The sequence below is a fragment of the Papaver somniferum genome, chromosome 11 (genome assembly GCF_003573695.1).
Source record: "Papaver somniferum cultivar HN1 chromosome 11, ASM357369v1, whole genome shotgun sequence".
Taxonomy (NCBI): Eukaryota; Viridiplantae; Streptophyta; class Magnoliopsida; order Ranunculales; family Papaveraceae; genus Papaver; species Papaver somniferum.
Genome location: NC_039368.1, coordinates 66,983,127 through 67,005,081, shown reverse-complemented (window position 1 = coordinate 67,005,081; position 21,955 = coordinate 66,983,127). Strand labels below are relative to the sequence as shown.

The 21,955-nt window shown below is 37.6% G+C and overlaps 1 protein-coding gene across 1 annotated transcript; it reads left to right on the top strand.

Moving 5' to 3' along the window:
- The first annotated feature begins 6,983 nt into the window (after positions 1-6,983).
- On the top strand, positions 6,984-14,758 carry LOC113322662 (DExH-box ATP-dependent RNA helicase DExH3-like). Its single transcript, XM_026570794.1, has 19 exons — positions 6,984-7,460; positions 7,551-7,705; positions 7,789-7,876; positions 7,982-8,212; positions 8,494-8,589; positions 9,272-9,460; positions 9,568-9,727; positions 9,827-9,957; positions 10,276-10,446; positions 10,796-11,068; positions 11,205-11,399; positions 11,757-11,960; positions 12,297-12,366; positions 12,458-12,606; positions 12,777-13,085; positions 13,178-13,237; positions 13,456-13,608; positions 13,704-13,814; positions 13,940-14,758. The coding sequence occupies exons 1-19, from the start codon at positions 7,215-7,217 to the stop codon at positions 14,417-14,419; spliced, it is 3,471 nt and encodes a 1,156-aa protein (XP_026426579.1). The 5' UTR covers positions 6,984-7,214; the 3' UTR covers positions 14,420-14,758.
- Positions 14,759-21,955: the final 7,197 nt, after the last annotated feature.

Here is a 21,955-nt window from a genome sequence, read left to right as displayed (position 1 = left end):
CCGTTAGATCGAAAACTTAGCTTGTTATACACAAATGAAATGCACGCTTTTAGGTTTGTTAACCGTACCCAAACGAGTACATTGTTGGTTCAACAATAGTTAACCAAAAGGTTAGCCATATGAGCATTTCATACCAACCATATTCTTCTTCACCACAACTAGTTCAAATGACTCAAATGAACTAGTTAGAGAGTTGTTCAATTGCAAGGAAATCTTATGTACTACACGAGACACAATTGAAGCAAAGATGATTTTATTCACTCGAATCGGTTCATGAACTTTATAGCCACGATTTACAAATTGCATTCCTTAGTCTTTATAAGTTTAAGTTCAGAAATCATTTTCAGATATATAACCTTCTTAAGTTCACACACTAGGTTCGCGGGCTTAAGCAACCGGGGAGAGTTTACAAACTCCAGCAGAAAATCTCGGCAAAGACTTTTCGCCGGTTTGCGGACCGGTACTCACGCAACTAGTTTGTCAACTCCAGCAGAATTTCTCGGGATGAGAAGTTCGGAAGTTCGCGGACTGAGTCGCAGACTTGGCAACAAGCCATTCTTCCGGTTTCTCTTGATCAACATAGTTCGCGAACTTTGGTTCAAGGAATAGGACTTATGCACATATGTGTTTCCACAACAATACTTATGTTCATGATTGGTTATGTAATCTAAACTCTCATTCCAACCATTGAAACATTCTTAGAGGACGTTATATAGTTGTTACACCATTTCTCGTCAAAGCAATTTTCAAAGTGATTGAAACATATCATGACTTTCGTCACTAGGTAAAGATAAACATGGTCGAAGCGAAACGCTTACGAACACATATTTCGAGATACAGATAGGCGAGGTATATTCGGCTCGAAATACCAAATGTGTATAATTTAAGTCTATATATAGCATACGACTTTTTATCTCAAGAAATAGAAGATAGAGTGGATAGACTTTTGAGTGACAGATAAGTTCAAGTCTTCACATACCTTTTTGTCGAGAAGTTCCATCGGTTCCTTGAGTAGTTCTTCTTCTTATATGATGAATCGCCATGAAGTCCTTGAGCTCAACTACACTTTCTATCCTAGTCCGAGACTTAGCTATAGTAGACTAGAAATCAAGACTTATAGTTTTGATCACTAACATTGACAAACATGCTTGAGATAGCAACGCATGCGAGTTCGACCGAGCAATGCTCTAACACCTAATCTTCATGGATTATATATATGTATTGCTTATTTTGTGAGATTTGTTCTTTGCTATCATTCTTTGGTGATTGGAACATATGTCTCATATATTCTCATAGGTTAACCTCTTTCTCTCTTGCAAAAGAGGAGTAAAGTATTTTGAGAATTACAGTTTTTGATCCACGATTACACTTTTGTGAACAAACTGCTACGGGATTCCGTAAGATGTTCTTTAGGGATCGATTTACTTTCTTAATTGTGTCTCCACCAGGGAATAAATGGTGAACTTTAATCTTTACGTTTGTACATGGCTAGAGAAGTTATAATTCTTATGTTGAGTCATATCACACGGATTGTTCACTTGTTCATAACTGGCGTAGAGAATAGTTTGTGTTGATGATTTTTCTCACAAAAATCTTGTATCTTAGTGCCTCTAATATTAAGATCGTTATTTTTTTGTTTGTAACTGGTGAGAAGAGAGAAAATATTGGATATAAATTTATTTTTTTCATAACCGGCGAATAAATTTAAAGTCTAAGAAAATCCTTCTCCTGTGATTAGAATAAAAGTCGCCCATGTTGTTCTTCCGGGAATGACATTTAATGGGGGAGAGTTCTTTTGAACTTGTGCATAATGGTAAAATCTTTGTGGGGAGATAGGATGTGGAATTATAGGAGATGCTTGTACCTTATGTCCCCTTGACGCAAATCGATGTTTCTTGGTTGAAATCATCTAAACTAAAGGTTGGTATGTGTTCTCTAGTCTTGAAACTCTTTTGATTAATTTCATATTATCCTGATTTCTCATCTTTGCAATTTTATTGACAAAAAGGGGGAGAATTATTAAGTAGTATCTTACTACATTACGTATGGCTTTAAGGAGCATCATGTAAGGGATAGTAAATTATTATATATAGGTTTTACCTATTTTGAAAAATTAGTGAGTATTGACTAAGGAGGATAACATATCACCGTAGAATTGCTTCAAAATTATGGTGCAGTTGAATTTTGAAAAAGGTAACAATATTATGTTTCTATATAATGAATAAAGTGTGTTTACCTCATTCTATAAAAGCTCTAAACAAGTATTCTCATAAGTTGTTACGCAACGGATCTTCAACAACAAAGTGCTGAAAGAACACATGCAGAACATGAAGTACAAAGAATTCAAGATGTATTGAAGAACCTAGGAAATCAAGCATAGTGAATTGAGCTAAAATTTTTATTTATTTTATCCATGTGTATTTAATAGTTTTGTCATTAAAATTGACAAAGGGAGAGATTATTAGAGCATTTCTCAGTTGAACCCACAATTTTTTTTTATCTTGATTTCTAGTCTACTAAGTCAATTCTCGGATTAAGTTAGAATTGTAGTTGAGTATCAGATATCACCCTTGAAGATTGAAGATCGACGAAGATATTTGGAGAACTTTTATATCAGGTATGTGAAGACTGAATCATTTTATTTTACTCACTATACCATCATTTTATCTAATGAGACAATGTTGTACGACTAGTAGATTTGCAAAGAAGAAGTTTCGAGTCAAGTTGACTTGTGAAAAATCTCGAAATATGATTTAGCAAATAATATCTTCAACGGTCCTTAACAATATTACTTCGATGAATTAATTTGTGGATCAATTGAAAATTTCCTATGCAAATGATTATATCACTTGGGAATTTTTCAAACATCATAAGAGAGAAATATGAACTTAGTGATATTTCTACTCAAGATAGGTTTGCAAACCAATTTGCAAGCCATAGATATTTGAGTTACAGAAATACATGAAAGTTGGCGAACTAGTTAAAAAAATGCAAGTTCAATTGGGAACAGGTCACGGACCCGGTTAGCGAACCGTGGTGAACTGAATTATAAGTTGGATAAATAGGCTAGCAGTTGGGGAACCCATTTCACGAACTATGGTCAACTGAGTTCGGTAGTCTAGTTGGGTAGGAGAACCCGGTTCACGAACCATAACACCCTTACTCACGAACAAGCCCTGCGGTTCACGAACAGTTGTACCAACTGTCCCAGTTTATATTTTAGTAAATGCTTAAAAACTTATTTTAATCATATGTTTAGTATTACTAGAACTCCCTTAGACACTTTTAAGACTTCATTGATCACTTAAACACTTATCTTTGTGTATCATGATTAAGTTATTAGGCGTTTAAATGAATATCAAATAGTTTTTAGTTCTTCGGCAAACTCGCCAAACCAAACAGTCATTATACACAATTTCGTCGAACCTATTTGTGTACTCTTTTATTGAATTTTGAAGACCTAAAGTGTTTGTTTGATTTACAAGTTATCTTAGCTTGAATTCTAAGATAAGTCTGGTCTTTAAAAACTATAAATGGAGATGCTCTTTCAACTGGGTAAATCAATCCCCGACACTTTATATTCTAATTGATTCTAGAGTCGTTCTCCATTGACCTAGGTTTCTTATGTGGAATATTATTATGTCTACGACTAAAAGGCTTCGCTTTAGAGATTCGTGAAGCCAGGTCCGACTATCTTTACCTTGATAATTCGTGAATCCTGATCTTGCTTTTATGTTACCGAGGTTTTTGCAATCTCTTCCAGGCAAGATAGATAGTAATCGCAAAGTTCTCTTCATCTCGGACTTTGTGATTCCTCAAGATAGATATCTGGCAACTGATCTTAGTTGATCTTTTGAAGATTGTTCTTGAGAGGTGGTTAAGAATCTAGGCTTCTGTTCGGGAGTCGTAAGTTCCAGATTTGTGAGGTTTGCTAGCTTTTTTTTTATTGCAAATAGATTTACACGCCTTGATCTTTGATCTAAATGAAAACCAAACAGGCTTATCTGTTAGAAGTAGATTGGTATCAAAAGTCTTCACTTCGTTTGAAGCAACTCTTAGGACGTCAGCCAAGGGAATCAAGTGCGTAGAGCCTTGATAGGTTCAAGATACGTAAAGAGAACGACTATAATTGAATTGCTTGGAGGGTGGGTTCGGTCTCAACTACATTCCAGTCCGAAGTTTGATAATATTCTAGTGTCTGTAACAACTTAATATAATATGGTGTTCAATCTGGACGAGGTATCGAGGTTTTTCTGCTATTGTGGTTTCCTCGTTAACAAAATTTCTGGTGTCTTGTGTTTTTCCTTTTCCGCATTATATTGTTTTCTTTATAATCGGATTTACACAGGTTCGTACACTATTCAGTCTAAGTAAATATACCAACTTAATTGTAATCGATTACGAGACTTGTTTCTTGTAGAATTCGTATCTTGAAAGATAGATATAAGTTTAATTATTTGGAAAAATTCCGATTAGATTATTAGGATACAACTATATTGATCTTGGATATTAATTTTTGAGATCGTCCAAGTACTCTGCTTAAAAAATCGGGTTCATAGACCTTGTGTCTATATACATAATGATTGAGTATAGGTTGAGATATGAACTCTATATACATATTTTCAAGGATCATTCAGTTGGTATACTTCCTATTGTATTAAGTATTGTCTATATCGGCTGCCTAACGAAAAAGTTGAGTGTATTTGGTATCCCTTGTTTTTTCGTAATTGTATACCAAGATAACATCTTGTTAAAGTAGTCTTTTGACAGTTATTGCTTCTGTAAGATTACACAAGGTATGTTTATAGTAAGTTGGTACGAAAAGATTGTGGTGTACTTGGTACCCTCGTTATTTCACCTAGCACCATCCAAGCTACACGTTGACGTTGATTAACACCTGTATCATCAATATGCGTCAAGCATTTGGGTGACATTTAGCTTTGTCTCCGCTTTGTTGGATAAACACTATCCGCGAGCGTACGATCCATTCCGATGACCGACACCATCAATTGGGAAAGAGAAACCTCAGCATAGCCGGGTCAATAGGAACCTCCCACTGTGGTTGCAATGTTGATAGGGTAAAACGTGGGAAGGAGGAACTAGCCCTAGTCACATAAAGTACTCCCAAGGTATAGAGAGGTTTATGAGAGGTAATTGTGGATTAATTGTGTCTCCTAAGTATGCCATGTTTCCCTTTTTATAATAATCTTCCTTTCTCCTTGTTATGGATAAATGCCCATAAGACTAATATATTACGACATTACCATTTTCCTCTTATCCAAGTCATTAAGGATTTAGAAAAAGGGCTTATCCTTTGTTCTAATACAAAGCCCAATCAACTCAAGGCTATCTTTCTTAGAATAGGCTTAACCCGTTATCACATGGACTAGGCCTAGTCCCCTTATCCATCAAAGGGGAGACCCTTAACGTACTAAGGGGCTATCTAGTTTGGATTGGTTATTTTCATGTATCAACAGGGTACCACTTGAGTTCGGTGCTCATCTGAACTTTTCGAAACTCGATATAAATCTAGTCAAGTACTCTGCTTGACTTATGAAGTTCGTTAAGTCTCTCTTAGACTTGCCATTCTTATTAAACCTGACACTCGTAAGTCTAATTAATTTTCATGTTACATACTGAGTCCTGGATCAACTACTTATTTGCCTCAAATAATTTGACGGTAACATCAACACTTTTCTCTAGAAATTTGTCTTTATACGATAAACCAATTATGTCACATAGGAAATTTTCTTCAGGGTATTGGTCAGGAGGTCTACAAAAATTGCGTGCAACAACACATTCGTACCGGAAAAAAGAAGTTAGTGGGGAAGTGGCGATGAGTACAAATAGTGGGCGTGAGCTCTTGAGGGTTTTTCTCTCTTTACAGGCATTCACATGAAAATTTCTCACGTATCCCACCTTGTCCACGCAACCTACTTTCTCCACTAAATATGAGATCAGTGTGAGCAAACTATTATAAATGGGTCTTCGATCATTTACAACAGATACAAGTCCAACACAAGTATTTACAACAATAATTTTATAACAAGTCAAAAAACTTCACATCGGTATAGCGACAACCACACAACAATCCCACAAACTCATTAATGTCACTCTTTCTCTGCTTCCCTCCTCAAGATTAACATTCTCCTCCAATTGCGATCAAAGCAATACTCGAACATCCATTTTCTTTGTTTAGGCGAATCTTGTCCGACTTTGATCTCGTATACGCATTTTTCTTCAATACCTCACATTCCACTCAATCGTTTTACCCCTAAAGAAAATGCTATTCTTATACACTTACCTAGCATGACAGTCTTTTTATGCTTGCGATCTTAAGATCCATTAGGTTTTATTTAGTATAAGTTAAGCCAACTTACTTAACCATACATATACTTAGATCTAAATGGGTATTTGAAAGTATTGTAATTATTTGGTATTTCCTGAGTTTTTAGTCTCGAATCTTTTGTTTTCAATTCTCTAATATTTAAGTAAACTACTATTACGATGATGGGTCTGGAACCTAAAAATTTAAAACCTAAACTCGACGAAATAAACTTATACTTATGCAATCTAAAGACACATTTTGTTATTTAACATCGACAGTTTTTTAGACTCGAGAGAGACGCATTTTCCACTTCTTTTTTATTTCTATTCAATATACGAATATGAAATTGCATTTGAGATTTTATTCCTATGGTAAAGTGTTTTAGGTTTATGGCGGCTTCTGTGAGTTATATGATAGGCGTTTATGAAGATTGTTGACCCAAGGGGCGAAAAAGTTAGAAACCCCTCGAAATCTTCCCCCAATTTTTCTCCAATGGCTCGTCGCAAAGGCACGGATCCATAACGATTCATTTGAGACCCATTGTGTGCCCCTGGGCCTATCAGGGAAAGAAGTTGGGGGCAAAAGGTGGCTGTATGTAGACATTTTCGCATGGACCGCATGGTGATGGCCTCTAACCCCATAGTCGGCACTTCTGTAAACATTTTCCATCACCAGTCACCACAAGTAGAGTACAGGATCTGCTGAAAAATGAAAACATAAACACACAACTCCCAGGTATCTTCACTGTTTATAACGCCAACTACAACTTCCAGCAGCAAACTTTAGTCCAGTAATTAGAAAACAGAAATCGCGTATATAAACAAGGGCTTGTCGTAATATCTTGTCAAGGATTTAAAACCCTCGCCATGCCTGTAAAATTTTCAAAATGTATTCAGGATTAGGGTTTATCCTGAGACTCAGGAACTCAGTTTCCATCATATCAAGTAATAGTAGTAGACTATCAAGTAGGAAAAATGTTTTAATTTACTTACCTAGATTACCATCATCAATTGTTAGAGATGTCAGAATCGAGAATAGCATTTCGTTTATAAACTCCGTTCGGAGTTTTTGTGGATATGCAGTTGAACAGTTCTCAGATGATGAGTATGAATGTGATTTTGAAAATCATAAGGTAACAACTTCATCTTTTTATTTGGAATTCTCTTTATCAAACAAGAAAGATCAAATTTTTAATGTAGAATGATTTTATTTTTAATTGTAGGCGTCATCCACAATAGCAAACATAGATGATTGGAAATGGAAACTTAGCATGCTTCTACGCAGTGAAGAAGACAAAGAAATAATTTCTAGAGATAAACGAGATAGACGTGATTATGAGCAGATTTCTAACCTTGCCAAAAGGATGGGACTTTACTGGTAGAGTAAACTGACATATCTTATTTTTGGTATTGATATTTTACTCAAATTATGAAATTTATGTTCTGCATTTGGCATTTCAGTGAACTTTATGAAAAAGTGGTGGTTGCAAGTAAGGTCCCTTTGCCCAACTACAGGCCGGACCTTGATGAAAGGAGACCCCAAAGAGAGGTAAGAACTACGTGGTCTTAAGATAAAGGTCTTGATTTATGTTCTATGTGAAAGTTCGAACCTTCTGGTATGGGTGAATTGAGTATCAAATTTGTTTGTGTGAAGGTGGTTATCCCACTGAGTTTACAAAGGAGGGTTGAAGGATTACTTCAGGAACACCTTGACAGAGTGCAATTAAATTTTGGAAAGATTGGGGATAATTCAATTGATTCTGTGGTTAGTCCAACTGAAAATGTGAACCCAGATGATCCAGACTCATTTCTTGATGGGTCCGTAATGGAAAAGGTTCTTCAAAGGAGGAGTTCAAAAATGCGTGATTTTCAGAGAGGTTGGCAGGTGAGAGTTATTTGATTAATCTTGATTTTGTGATTATCAGTTGTGTGACTATTGGGCATAGTTCCTTTTGGAGCTCCCAACAGTTATATAGGTGCAGTTTGTCAGCATTTGTGTGCTTGTGCGATGGTGTGTTGCATCTACGGAATATGCCACCTAAAAGAGTGGACTATTTTTTTGTACCACTGGGACAGTTATACTGTTTTCACATTCTACTAACAGATTCATGTTGGTGTTTACCAGTTCAATGAATATATTTCTGATTTTAACTTCTATTTTTGCAGGAGTCGCCTGAGGGTAAGCAGATGTTGGAGTTTAGAAAATCTCTTCCTGCACATAAGGAAAAGAACAGACTGCTCACAGCAATTGCGCGGAATCAGGTTTTACTTTGGAGCTGATATCCTTTCCTAGCAGGATTGTCAGCCGAGTATGTTAAACATCATGTTATTATGATATTTAAAAGTTTGTGTAGGGTCTAGTTAGACTTCCAAAAATGATTATTTCGGAGTCTCTATTTACAGTCCATTCTTGAAATAGGCTTCTGAATCAACCTTATGACCCTGTGCGCTAACACATTTAACCTGGGTCTTGGGCCAGATGAAGGTGCTATTTAAGTGCCTTGGTGGGTCAATAACATTTGAGATACTCTTTATTGTGCCCTGGTTCAAATTATGACTAATTTATTCAGCTTTGAGGATTGTTAGGATACTTTAAAATCCCTCAGCTGGGATACCTGAATATAAAGATTTTCCTAGTACGTCTTTTTATTGTTAGGATTCTTTCTCAAAAGTAGCACAGAACATAGTACAGTCAATAGCTGGTGTTGTAGCATGTAGAAGTTAGGCTGTGTCCAGTAGATTTATACGGGGTACCGTTTTGGTGGTTTCGTGATTTTTTTTCTTTCTTTTTTCTGTCATATTAGAAAATAGATTTGATTATTTAATCCTTTTTTTGGTGTAGTTTGTAAATCAAATTGCTGATGAAGTCATGAAAGTACTGTTGTTAAGCTACGTGTACTTCTCATTTGTTCATTTATTGATATCTACTCAACCATGATAACAGGTAATAGTGATTTCTGGAGAGACTGGATGTGGCAAAACCACTCAACTTCCTCAATACATATTAGAGTCCGAGATTGAATCTGGTCGAGGAGCATTCTGTAGCGTCGTATGCACTCAACCTCGAAGAATATCTGCTATGTCTGTTGCAGAAAGAGTTTCTACAGAAAGAGGCGAACCTCTTGGTGAATCAGTAAGTTACAAGTTTGATCATCTGTTTATTTTATTTAAACTTTGTATGCATTAATATTTGAGGTTTTTCTTATTCCAGTAATTATACCAAGTAAGCTTTTGTGGTAGGTTGGTTACAAAGTTCGGTTAGAGGGAGTGAAAGGAAAAAATACCCATCTACTTTTTTGTACCAGCGGTATTCTGCTCAGAAGGTTACTGTCTGATCGCAATCTCGATGGTATAACACATGTTTTCGTTGATGAGATTCATGAGCGTGGCATGAATGAAGGTATACTTCTTTATTACTCGACAATAAGTGAGCTTTGTATAAACTAATTTCAGAGATTAAATACTTACCCTAACAACTCCACTTCTGATATTTGTTCAGATTTCCTCTTAATTGTGTTGAAAGACCTTCTTCCACGTCGTCCGGACTTGAGATTGATTTTAATGAGTGCCACCCTCAATGCGGAGTTGTTTTCCAATTATTTTGGAGGTGCGCCAACTATTCACATTCCAGTAAGTTAATGGCTCAGTTTCAACTTTCAAGTGCTTAGATAGACAGTTTTGAGGTCATTCTTAGACTAATACATTTTCACAAGGTTATCATTTTTACATGTCTCACTTTTGAGCTCATTGTGTGAGTGGATTTACCTTAGATGCTTGGCCTCTTAAGGCATGTGTAGTAGCACTTCAACATTTAATAGAATAATTGTCTAGAAGAAAGTCTGTTTCATCAGTGCCTGTAAACATTTAGTTTGTAACTTATTTGCTTTTTCTCATGGAAACTGTTCAGCATGTCTAACTTTGAAGTTTTTATCTGTATCTCAATACCAGGGATTTACGCATCCTGTAAGAGCGCATTTTCTGGAAGATGTCTTGGAACTTACTGGGTATAAATTAACTTCATTCAACCAAATTGATGATTATGGCCAAGATAAGTTGTGGAAGACTCAAAAGCAACTATTGCCAAGGAAAAGAAAGAACCAGATTACTACTTTGGTTGAGGTATGTCCAATACTGTGAAATTCTCAATATCAAATATATTTTGTACCCGTGTGTTAAAGCTGAACTGGTAATGAAACTGCATAAGAATTTGGTTGGACCATGTGCAGACAGAATTGAAAACTGAGTATATTAATAGTATAAAAGGTGACTGCTGTGACCACTTTGGATCCGACTCTTGCGAAGAGATTTCCGGATTTTGGTTTGGTGTATTGAATGTATATTTGTCTTGCGTCTAACCCTAAAGTGGTTCCTAAGGATCCCTTGGTTTACAAGTACAATTCTCTAAATGCTTGTTCACTTCTGCAAATCTCGTGATTTAAGTCTTTTGTAACTTCTTCGTACTGCTCAGGAAGCTCTTAGTAGGTCGAGCTTTGAGAGCTACAGTTCAAGGGCCCGAGATTCTCTGTCATGTTGGACACCTGATTGTATAGGCTTTAACCTTATTGAGGCGGTATTATGTCACATTTGCCGGAAAGAACGTCCAGGAGCGGTATTAGTGTTCATGACTGGCTGGGAGGACATTAGTTGCTTGCGGGATCAAATTAAGGCACATCCCTTGTTAGGAGATCCCAACAGGGTTTTGCTGCTTACATGCCATGGTTCGATGGCCACATCGGAACAGGTACACATTTTTCTATAGCTTGGTCTAGCTGTATCTTGTTGCTTCTTTATTTTTTGTCAGATACATATTTTGTTGGATGGGCTTACAAGCTCAAATGCTTATCTTTGAGTAATAAAATTGGATACTTTATATGCAGAAACTTATATTTGAGAAAGCACCTCCAAATGTCCGCAAAATAGTTCTTGCTACAAACATGGCAGAGGCCAGCATTACCATCAATGACATAGTTTTCGTTGTTGATTGTGGAAAAGCTAAGGAGACAACATATGATGCTTTGAACAACACACCTTGTTTGTTACCATCATGGATATCACAAGCTTCTGCTCGTCAAGTAAAACTTCTATCCTGTTATTTACTTCTCTAGCAAATGTGAACTGGTATTGATATATTGCATATTTGCATGGTCTCTCGGTGAAAGCATGGGTAGATCAGACTAGATTAATTGTGGCCATGCTTGAGTTTTAGTTGGGCATGCATGCCTGGTTCCTACCGGTTTTGCTTTGTATATAGTACGTGTAGAAATTTGAGGGTTAAAGCTGAGGTTGCTAAACTGTTGAGATACCTAAGTATGTTATCTCTGTGGATAAATGTCACACTGTTTATAGGTTTTTTCTGTCAGAGATATACCAAAGCTTCAACCATTTTCTTTGTGCATGGGATGCTTATTACTTTGTTCTCTTGCTCGCAGAGAAGAGGTAGAGCTGGGCGTGTGCAGTCAGGAGAGTGCTATCACCTGTATCCGAGATGCGTATATGAGGCCTTCGCTGAATACCAGCTTCCTGAACTTTTAAGAACTCCATTGAACTCTTTATGCTTGCAAATAAAAAGTTTGCAGCTTGGAACTATTGGAGAGTTTTTGTCAGCCGCTTTACAACCACCAGCACCACTGGCTGTAAGTAGTATCTACCTGCTTGCTTAAAGCAGCATTCACATTTATCTTCAAATTTTAAGTTTTTCAGTTCGTTCCAGGATCATAAGTTTGTAACGGTTTCAGACTTCAGATTATTAGGTTCAGCCTGTTGAAACTGAGCTTCAGTTGCACAAGTTCTTCTCTGCCCAATTCATCCGATTACTTTACCCTTTAGTCTTATTAAAACAAATTACCCTGTGAACTTGCACCAATCATGCACGTAGTGCTGACATTCTCGCTGCTTGCTCTTGAGGTTTTGAACCAACTTGTTTCCATCTTTGTATTCATTAACTACCTGACGATATTTATATCTTGCAGGTTCAAAATGCAGTTGATTTCCTGAAGATGATTGGAGCCTTAGATGAGAAAGAGAACTTGTCAAATCTTGGTGATTTTTCTTATTTCCTGCATAGGAGGAGGGTATATGAAATATCTATCTATGTTTTACCACTTGCTGATTCGTGGTTTTTCATTTTCAGGACAGTTTCTTTCAATGCTTCCAGTTGATCCCAAGCTTGGCAAAATGCTTGTTATGGGTGCTATCTTTTGTTGTTTCGATCCCGTTCTCACCGTAGTGGCGGGGTTAAGTGTTAGGGACCCTTTTTTGCTCCCACAAGACAAAAAGGATGTAAGCTCATACTTCAACTCTTGTTGTAGTGGTTGGTCTGTCCCATGTCCTGCGTGTTTTCCACAAGAACCTCCTAAGTGTTGATTCACTGTCAATAGGAATTCTCATATCTCTGCATGAATACAATATATGTCTAGTCCAAACTAAATCTGTTTTATCTTTTCATTCAGCTAGCAGGGACCGCAAAGTCAAGGTTCTCTGCGAAGGACTATAGTGATCATATGGCTCTTGTCCGTGCTTATGAAGGATGGAAAGATGCAGAAAGAGAAGGATCAGCTTATGAGTATTGCTGGAGGAATTTTCTCTCTGCCCAGACTCTTCAGGCTATCCATTCCCTACGGAAACAGTTTAACTTTATCTTAAAAGATGCTGGTTTATTAGAGACAGAATCCAGCAAGAATAATAGTTTAAGCCATAACCAATCTCTTGTCCGCGCTGTCATCTGTTCTGGCCTCTTTCCTGGTATAGCATCTGTTGTGGTAAGACGCTCTTGGTCCATGTTATTGCTCATTCATTTCAGCTTGATAATTATATTTAATCTGATGGATGCAAATTATCTCTATCTATGCAGCATAGAGAGAGCTCCATGTCTTTTAAGACAATGGAGGATGGTCAGGTTCTATTATATGCTGTAAGTTCCAAGACTCCAACTTATAATTGCAGAATCTGGATCTAGGATTTTGTTCCTTATTAGCCTTAATCATTGGCCTTCTGTGTTTCAATACATGTATCCATGCTGCTTTTTGTCTGTTGGCCCTGCTAGTAAACGTTCAATTTGTGCACTGTTTCTCCTGTAATACTCTTGAGCACAATGTCTATATCTGACGATAACTATGGGTTTTGCTACAGAATTCTGTGAACGCACGCTATCAGACAATCCCTTACCCATGGTTGGTCTTTGGTGAGAAAGTTAAGGTCAACACAGTCTTCATACGGGATTCAACTGGTGTATCTGATTCAATACTGATTCTCTTTGGTGGTTCTCTTACCCATGGTGTCTCGGTAATGTTTTTCTGCAAGCTGATATTTCTCTTGCGCCATGTCTTCCAGTTAGGAATTAAACTACCAAAATTACTGACTACTTGGTCTTCATTCAGGCTGGGCACTTGAAAATGTTAGAAGGCTATATTGATTTCTTTATGGATCCTAGTCTGGCAGAATGCTTCTGGGCCCTAAGGAAAGAACTTGACAAGCTTCTTCAAAGGAAGGTGAGTTCCAGTTGGTCTTCTTAAAACTTTTGGTTGATTATATGGCCAGCAATAAACTGTGAAGGCTTGATCCACCTTATTAGAGGAAACACTGAATCCTCCTATTTATCTTTGTTATAATGCAGCTCAAAGATCCAACTCTAGACATCCACAAGGAAGGCAAATATCTTATGCTTTCGGTGCAGGAGCTGGTCTCAGCTGATCAATGTGAAGGCAGGTTTGTGTTTGGCCGCGAAAGCAAGAAGGTAAGAGAAACTATTAATGAGGACAGGAACAAAGTTAGTCCACACAGGAAAGATGGGCCGAATCCAAAGAGCTTGCTTCAGACTTTATTGATGAGGGCAGGTCATAGTCCTCCAAAGTACAAGGTAAAGCATTTAAAGACCAATGAATTTAGGGCATTGGTGGAATTCAAAGCAATGCAGTTTGTTGGGAAGCCGAAAAAGAACAAGCAACTTGCAGAGAGAGATGCTGCTATAGAGGCATTGGCTTGGTTAACACACACTTCTGACAATAACCGAAACGGAGGTGACGATTCTCCACCTGACATCACCGATAACATGTCGAAACTTCTCGGGAAATGTAAAAAGTCCAAGAAAAGTTAGGTTTGGCGTTGATGCATATGGGGTTATTCTCCTGATGGCACATCATGTTGCCATGTGTGGAACGAACCACCACCTCTATACGGTCTAAATTATTTAGGGACACCCCAGTTTCTTTATTTTTTGTTTCCATCTTGTGTTTCCTTGGGTGCACTCAGGCCACATCCTTATGTAGGAAGCCTGGCTGCTCTTGTGGAGAGGGTCTAATGACTTACTTTTTGTATTATGCAACTTGTCAAAAGAAGAAATCCTCCTGAGGAGCATAAAAATGTAATTATTTGAAACAATTTTGTAAATGTGATGTTATACTAATAAGTATGAAATGAAAACAATTTTGCTACAGATCCTTATTCTTGAGATTACTAATTTAATTTGCTACTTTGCTCAACAATCTGTATACTTATCTCACTAGTTCAACTACCAGAAACATTCATAGAAGTGAAAAGAAGTACCATTACATTCAAACCAACTACCAAATCATTAAACAAATTATCAGTTCATCTGTCATAATTACAAACCAAGAAAAGCAGACCTTTAAACAACAAAATTACCGAGAAAACAAACCTACTAAAATTATCATAGCCCTAGAAGAAGAGCTCTTTGTCACCATCAATACCACCACTACTTCAACGCCAACTGTCAACCACAGAAACAACTTAAAACAAACTTACCAAAGCCAGAGACGCCAAAAAATAAGACCCATCATCATCAACAAGAAATTCAAGAGGATTGGAGTTAAACATCGAGAAAGCCAATTTGTTAAAATTTTGCTTATCATTTTCAAAAAAATTTCAAACTCTGAAAATTCGGCTATTTTCGACGCCCCAAAAGAGAACCTTAGTAGTCATTTTCATCATCATAACCCCAATACTCATCCTCCTCATACCCCTCGCTACATCTGCCGCCTGACGATGCAGGAGAAGTATCACTGCTTCCAGAAGATGAACTTTCCTCATCACTGCTCTCTTCATTATCATCTTTGGCAATATCAGGCAAATCTTCGTCAGAAGCACTGGTATCTTCCTCAGGAGCTACTCTGGGATCTATCCTCACAAGAGGCTTCTTCTCGATTTTGGGCTCGCCCTCCTGCATGGTCCGAGCAAAGATTTTGGGATTTGCTAATTCGAACTCAAATCGCCTGCGCAGTTTTCCCTCCAAATACCTCTCCATCCTCCTCTTCTCTTCAGCAGCATCTGAGCCTTCGTCACTGGTGTTCACCTATTCTACTGGATATTCAAAACCAGCACTAGAATCTGCTTTGGAATCGCTCTCAGTGGCACTACCATACTTAGGTCCTTTCTGATGCCTCTCAGCCCTCTCTTCACCCTTCCGATCAGATCTTTCAAAATGTTTTGGTACCCATGCATCATAAAGGGACTCAATTCTCTCTTCTTCTATCTTCTTGCTTTCCTCTTCCTCTCTCAACCGTTGTGCTTCTTCACTTGCACGCCTATTTATAATTTCATCTTCAATCTCATTAGATCATCAGTGGGGAGTGATAAGGCTTGAGTTTTGGCTACTTGGTATTGATCAGAAGCGGCAACAACGGCCGGAATGGGGTTACTGGAACTTGCCATACTTGGAGATTCTATATCTAGTTTTTTCTTCTTCTGGTAAATTTTCTAATGGCTATGCTACTCTCATCCAAAACCACTTTTTTAAAGGCACAAATGCTCTCATTAATTGCCATTTATGGCCTTTGGTAATCAGTCCCGTCGCTTGGTTACTCACGCCCCTTCAAAGCCATGCGTGCTCCATCCAACTTCCTCATCATAATTACCCTATAAACCCCTATTTTCAACACCTAACCTCTTCATCATCCATAACTTCCTTTGGAACTGCATTCAAGTGGTGCATTGGTAGGTCATCTAACTTCCACAAAGCATTATGGGGTCTAATAAGTTTTTTACAGACTAGAAGAATGCAGCATCAGTCGAGAGGCACCATTGCGGTCTGGGGCATGTCTGCCAGATGGATTACTAGCTCTAAAACCAAACCCATGTCACCTATCGAACCCCAACAACCCCCCTAATCCATCAAATACAACAAATCTTTTCCCCCCATACCCATCTTTACTACCCATCCTACATCTATGCTACCATTATTACTCTTGGCAGTTTGCTCTACTATATCTATGTCTATCAAAAAAAGACAAACTCATTAAATACCCACCAACCCTAAAAAACACCAGGCTTACATACCACCATCTTCTATTTCAGGAAAACCAACAATGTATTATTGCGTTTGTCCCTACATGGTTCAATTATCATCAAACTCACGTGAATATCTCAAATCTAAAGGTGCCCATAAAGTATGGATACGAAAGTGACACTTCGTATGATAAACCCCTCCCACAACACAGTCTTTGCAGTACAACTACAACTATATTACACCAATTTTCTCCTGAAACCTTTCCTGTTAATAGTCAACAATTTTCTCATTCCTTTTTTAAGGTTCAAACACATAAACAAACAAACCCCTCTTGCCTTCTCTCTATCCATATTGTCTGTGATCAATATCAGTACAGTACCACCAAGAGATTCCTTTATCTACAACTGTATTTTATATTAGTTATCTATAACACTGATCTCAATCAAACTAAATTCATATATACCCAATTCTCTTACTTGATGGAATTTCCAAACTCTACAGAGAACACTCAAAATTTGAATACTAATATTCAAACCCTTTCTACTCAAATGGCTGAGAAACTAACACTACCATCTTTTCTTGCTGAACCAGTCTTCGTAGACAAGAAAGTTATTCTAGCTGAATCTGATAGTAATTGGAAATGGTGTATGGCGGGATACTTATGCTGTGAAACGCTGGTTCCTATTTCTTCAATCCGATTCTACATATGCAATAATTGGCCTTTAGCTCAACCCCCTACTGTCACCACATTCAGTGGCTTGCGCAACAAAGTTCTTATTCGTTTCTTAGCATGATTTCAACAGAATTAACTATCAGAGACCTTGGTTCGTTTGTGGTTATCTAATGGTATTGAAAGTGGTTCCAACTGAAGGATGGCCAGCAAATCATCAACTCTATTTCGAAGAAGAAATAAAGTGGTTCATTCTATGTAATATTCCAAACGAATGTACTGAGTTTCAAGATCTCCAGAAACTTACTTTCAAAACGGGTGAACTCATTGATGCTCAACCTCCTTTTGGCAAACATCCCCTAAAGAAGAACGTCAAGATGCGTCTCAGAATTCCAGTGCAGATAGCTTTGCCAGTGGGCATTCCCCTATTTACCAGCGGTAGAACTCAACCATTTCTGATTGAATGTAGATACATCAAGGTTCCAAGGTATTTTTGTATTTCATGCCGTGTTCTTGATCATAAAGATCAAAACTGTCTTGCTTGGAAGTTAAAGCAGAAAAAAACCAAAGAACTTGATGCTTCTAGCAGCAAGTATGTTCTCCCAGCTGTCTCAAGGCTAATGATGCCTCCTCCAACGGTAACCAAGCAAGTAGACTCTTCCTCTGCTGCCATTATAGATACCATCATGCAACAAACTGAGACGGTACCTCTCAACACTGTTTCATCCAGTATGAGGGGTATCTATGTTACATCTACTGACATCATTCACTCTAAGACCTGTCATATTCATTTCATGTATGGTGAACCTAATAGTAGTCTTAGACAATCCTTTTGGGAACAACAATGTCAGCAACCTAATGCTCCCTTAGATGAACCTGTTTTCTTCATAGGAGACTTTAATACCCTCTTAGGTACTGAAGATACAAATGGTGGCCTAGAAGTTGATGATCCTGATTTTGAAAACCTTAGAAATTTTTGTTTTGTATTTAACTTGCATGATCCTGGTTTCTCTGGACCTAGGTTTACTTGGTCCAATATGCAACAAAATCCTGATTTAATTCTTGAAAGATCAGATAGATGTCTAATAAACCAAACTGCTGAAGATCTTTGTCCTAAACTTTGTGTCAACAATATCCCCAGGGACTCTTCTGATCATTACCCAATGCATATAGGTTTTAATTATGAGGATATTTGTATGCCCAGACCTTTTCATTTTATGGATATGTGGATTGAGGATCCTACCTGTAGAGACATTATTGCTAACTCTTGGTCTGTCAATGTGGTAGGCTCCCCTGCCTACAAGCTCAAAGCTAAACTGTTGAGTACTAAGAAAGGTCTAAGAGATTGGAATAAGTCTTCTTTTGGTAATATTCAAACCAATATATCTACCATTAGAAAAGACTTAGCTGATCTCCAACTCTCTTACCCAACTGATACCAATAATACTGCTAGACTCAAAGCTAGACTTGAGTGCCTTTATAATTTAGAAGAGTTATATTGGAAAGATAAATATAGGGAGGTCTGGCTCATGGAAGGTGACAGAAATTCACCATATTTTCATAAAGCAACTCTCTTTAGGAGAAAAATAAATGCAATCAGTTGGATTAAGAACTCCTTGAATACTATTCTAACTGATAGAGATAGTATTGGAAATTCTTTCGTAGACTATTTCAAAAGCCTTTATTCTTCCCATCCTCAACAGTTTCAGGATGAAATCCTTGCTGACCTTCCTATTAAATTTTCTGGCTGAGGATAATGCATTGTTAAATATGCCTCTTACTCCAGAGGAAATTAAGAATGTTGTTTTCCAAATGGGGAAAAAAATGCTCCTAGACTAGATGGTTTTACTGGTCTTTTTTATCAAAAACATTGGGATATTGTGGGAGATGCTGTCATTGATATGACACAAATCTGATTCAGAATATGGCATATTGCTAAGGTCTTTAACCATACAAATATTGCTCTCATTCCTAAAGTCCCTCTTGCTGAACTTGTTACTCAATACAGACCAGTAGGGATCTGTAATTTTATCTATAAAATTATTTCAAAGACTCTGGTTGATAGACTCAAACCTTTTACGAACAATATAATTTCCCAAAATCAAAGTGCCTTTATTCCTAAGAGGAGTATTTCTGATAATATTCTGCTTGCCAATGAGGCCATATATATTGTCAACCATAATGACAAAGTTGAAGGCATAGCTGCCATCAAACTTGATATGTTTAAAGCTTATGATAAGCTTGAATGGGATTTTCTAGAAAATGTTTTAACTAAAATGGGTCTATTTAACCACTGGGTCAAGCTCATAAACCCGTGTGCGTCTACTGTCTCCTACTTTGTCCTTCCATCCTGAAAGAGGTCTCAGACAGGGAGACCCCCAATCTCCCTATCTTTACATCATTTGCTCTGAAGCTCTATCTTTTTATATTGATAGTCTTCAAAAAAAGGGTATTTTAGAAGGCATCAAAGTTTGTAAAGATTCCCCCTGAAATGACTCACCTTTTGTTTGATGATGATTCTCTCTTATTTTCTAAAGCTACTACTCAGAATTTTCAAGTCATTAAAGACTATCTTCAAAAGTACTGTCTAGCCTCTGGGCAAGAGATAAATTTTAAAAATCTGGCATTTTGTTTAGCAGGAAGATTCCTGAACATAGGAAAGCTCTTCTGGCCAATATTCTAGAAATTTCCAGCAGGTATTTAGGAGAAAAATATCTTGGCACTCCTACTGTGTTTCAAGCTTCTAAAATCCAAACTCACATGGTATTCTCCAAGCTGTTGATGCCAGAATCTCTATCTGACTTCATAGGCTCCTACCCCAAGCTGCTAGGACTACTCTAATTAAGCACATTGGCCAGGCTATCCCCATTTTTCAAATGGGAGCCTTTCTTATTCCTAAGCATCTTTGTAAACAAATGGACTCCCACCTCTGCAAATTCTGGTGGGAGGAAACCTTAGACCCAAAAGATAGAAAGCTGCATCTGCTTGGTTGGGACATTTTATGCTCCCCTAAAGCTGAAGGTAGTTTGGGTTTTAGGAAGGCTGAATTAAATAATCTGTCTATGCTGGCTAGGAATGCCTGGAGAATCCTGGAAAATCTTAATTGCTTACTGGTCACTGTTCTTAAGGATAGGTACTTTCCTAGAACTGATTTCTTGAATGGAAAGTGTACTGGTAAGTGCTCTTGGACTTGGAAGTATCTTCATTCCATAAAGGAACTAATCAAGCCTTTCATCTCTTGGATTGTTGGGGATGGTCAATTTATTGACCCATTGTGTGATAAATGGATACCTACTTTGGGTTCTGCTATACCCAACCCTCTAGTTCCTCCTGATCCTAGTATTAAAGTGTCTTATTTTATTGATCCTCAATCTAGAAGTTGGGATGTGTCTAGACTTAACACCCACTTTGATAATGCTTCTGTCCAGAAGATTATCACTATTCCCTTAAGCCAGCTTTGCACTCCTGATAGGAGGGCTTGTGATCTTTCAAAGAATGACAAGTTTTCTTCTAAATCTGCCTACTTGGGTCTCAGAGGCCTTAGGCCTTCCCCTTGTAAAAACCTTTGGAAGCGTATTTGGAAAGTTATAGTTCCTTACAAAATTCAAGTTTTTTTTATGGAGAGCAGCTAGAAATGTTTTGCCCTCCATAACTATCCTTCACACTAGAATGCCTATGCATAGTGTGGATTGTCCTAGGTGTTCTGATCCTCAGGAAACTATTATGCATTCTCTGATCACTTGTCCCTTTGCTAGCAGAGTCTGGTTCATCTCTGATTTCAACATAAACACTCAATTTTTTCAAAATAATTCTTTTATTGATTGGCTTATTTTCTGCTTAATTGATCCTAAATCTAAACTCCCCGAGGATGATCAATGTCTTTTTGTGGCTATTTTATGTTCTCTTTGGACTAGTAGAATCAATTTCATCTTCCAAAACATTAGGGAAAACCATACTATTGTCCTTGCTAGAGCCAGAGCTATGCTCCTCACTAGGAAGACTAGCTTGCCTGTCTCTACTACTATCTCTGTCAGTATTTGTGATAAATGGATGCCTCCCTCTATTGGTTGGATTAAATGCAATACTGATGGTGCTTTTTATATTATCTCTGGAGCAAATGGTGTTGGGTATGTGATGCGAGATTTCTCAAGAAAAGCAACCTTTTGTGCATCCTTAGTCTTTGAAGTATTTTCTGCTGAAGAAGCTGAAGCAAGAGCCATCTGGGCGGTACTGAAGAAAGCTTTGGAGCAACGTCTAATTCACATCATCATAGAAAGCGATGCAAGTCCCTTATCGACCAATTTTCAGCAAGGAATTTCGAGGGGAACTCGCGTACGGATGCTATCTTTAAAGACATTCACTTTTTCTCTTCTAAGTTAATTGCCTGTATCTTTACATTCCAACCTCGTTATTGTAATTCTGTAGCTCATGAGCTTGCTCAGTGGTCTAAAAACAACAACTCTACCATGTACTGATCTATCCCTCTTGTCTAGCTCTTACCAACAGTCGAGGAGGACCATTAGCCTTGTTGAAGCCTTCGTCTATTAAAAAAAAATGAAATGATAGAAACCTTCGTCCATGCTACAATCTAAGCTAGCCTACTGAAAAAAAACACGACTGAGCACATCAAGAATAAATGTAAACATAGTGATAACGACTCGGCACATCAAAAATAATTTTAACAAATTAGTAATGAAGGAAAAAAATGCTTAAGATTT

Bases quoted from the DNA above. Each gene is read 5' to 3' on its own strand.
- LOC113322662 (XM_026570794.1), top strand. From the start codon at position 7,215: ATGTATTCAGGATTAGGGTTTATCCTGAGACTCAGGAACTCAGTTTCC. The intron at 8,213-8,493 runs GTGAGAGTTATT...CTATTTTTGCAG, and splicing joins ATTTTCAGAGAGGTTGGCAG to GAGTCGCCTGAGGGTAAGCA. The intron at 12,367-12,457 runs GTGATTTTTCTT...TTTCATTTTCAG, and splicing joins AGAGAACTTGTCAAATCTTG to GACAGTTTCTTTCAATGCTT.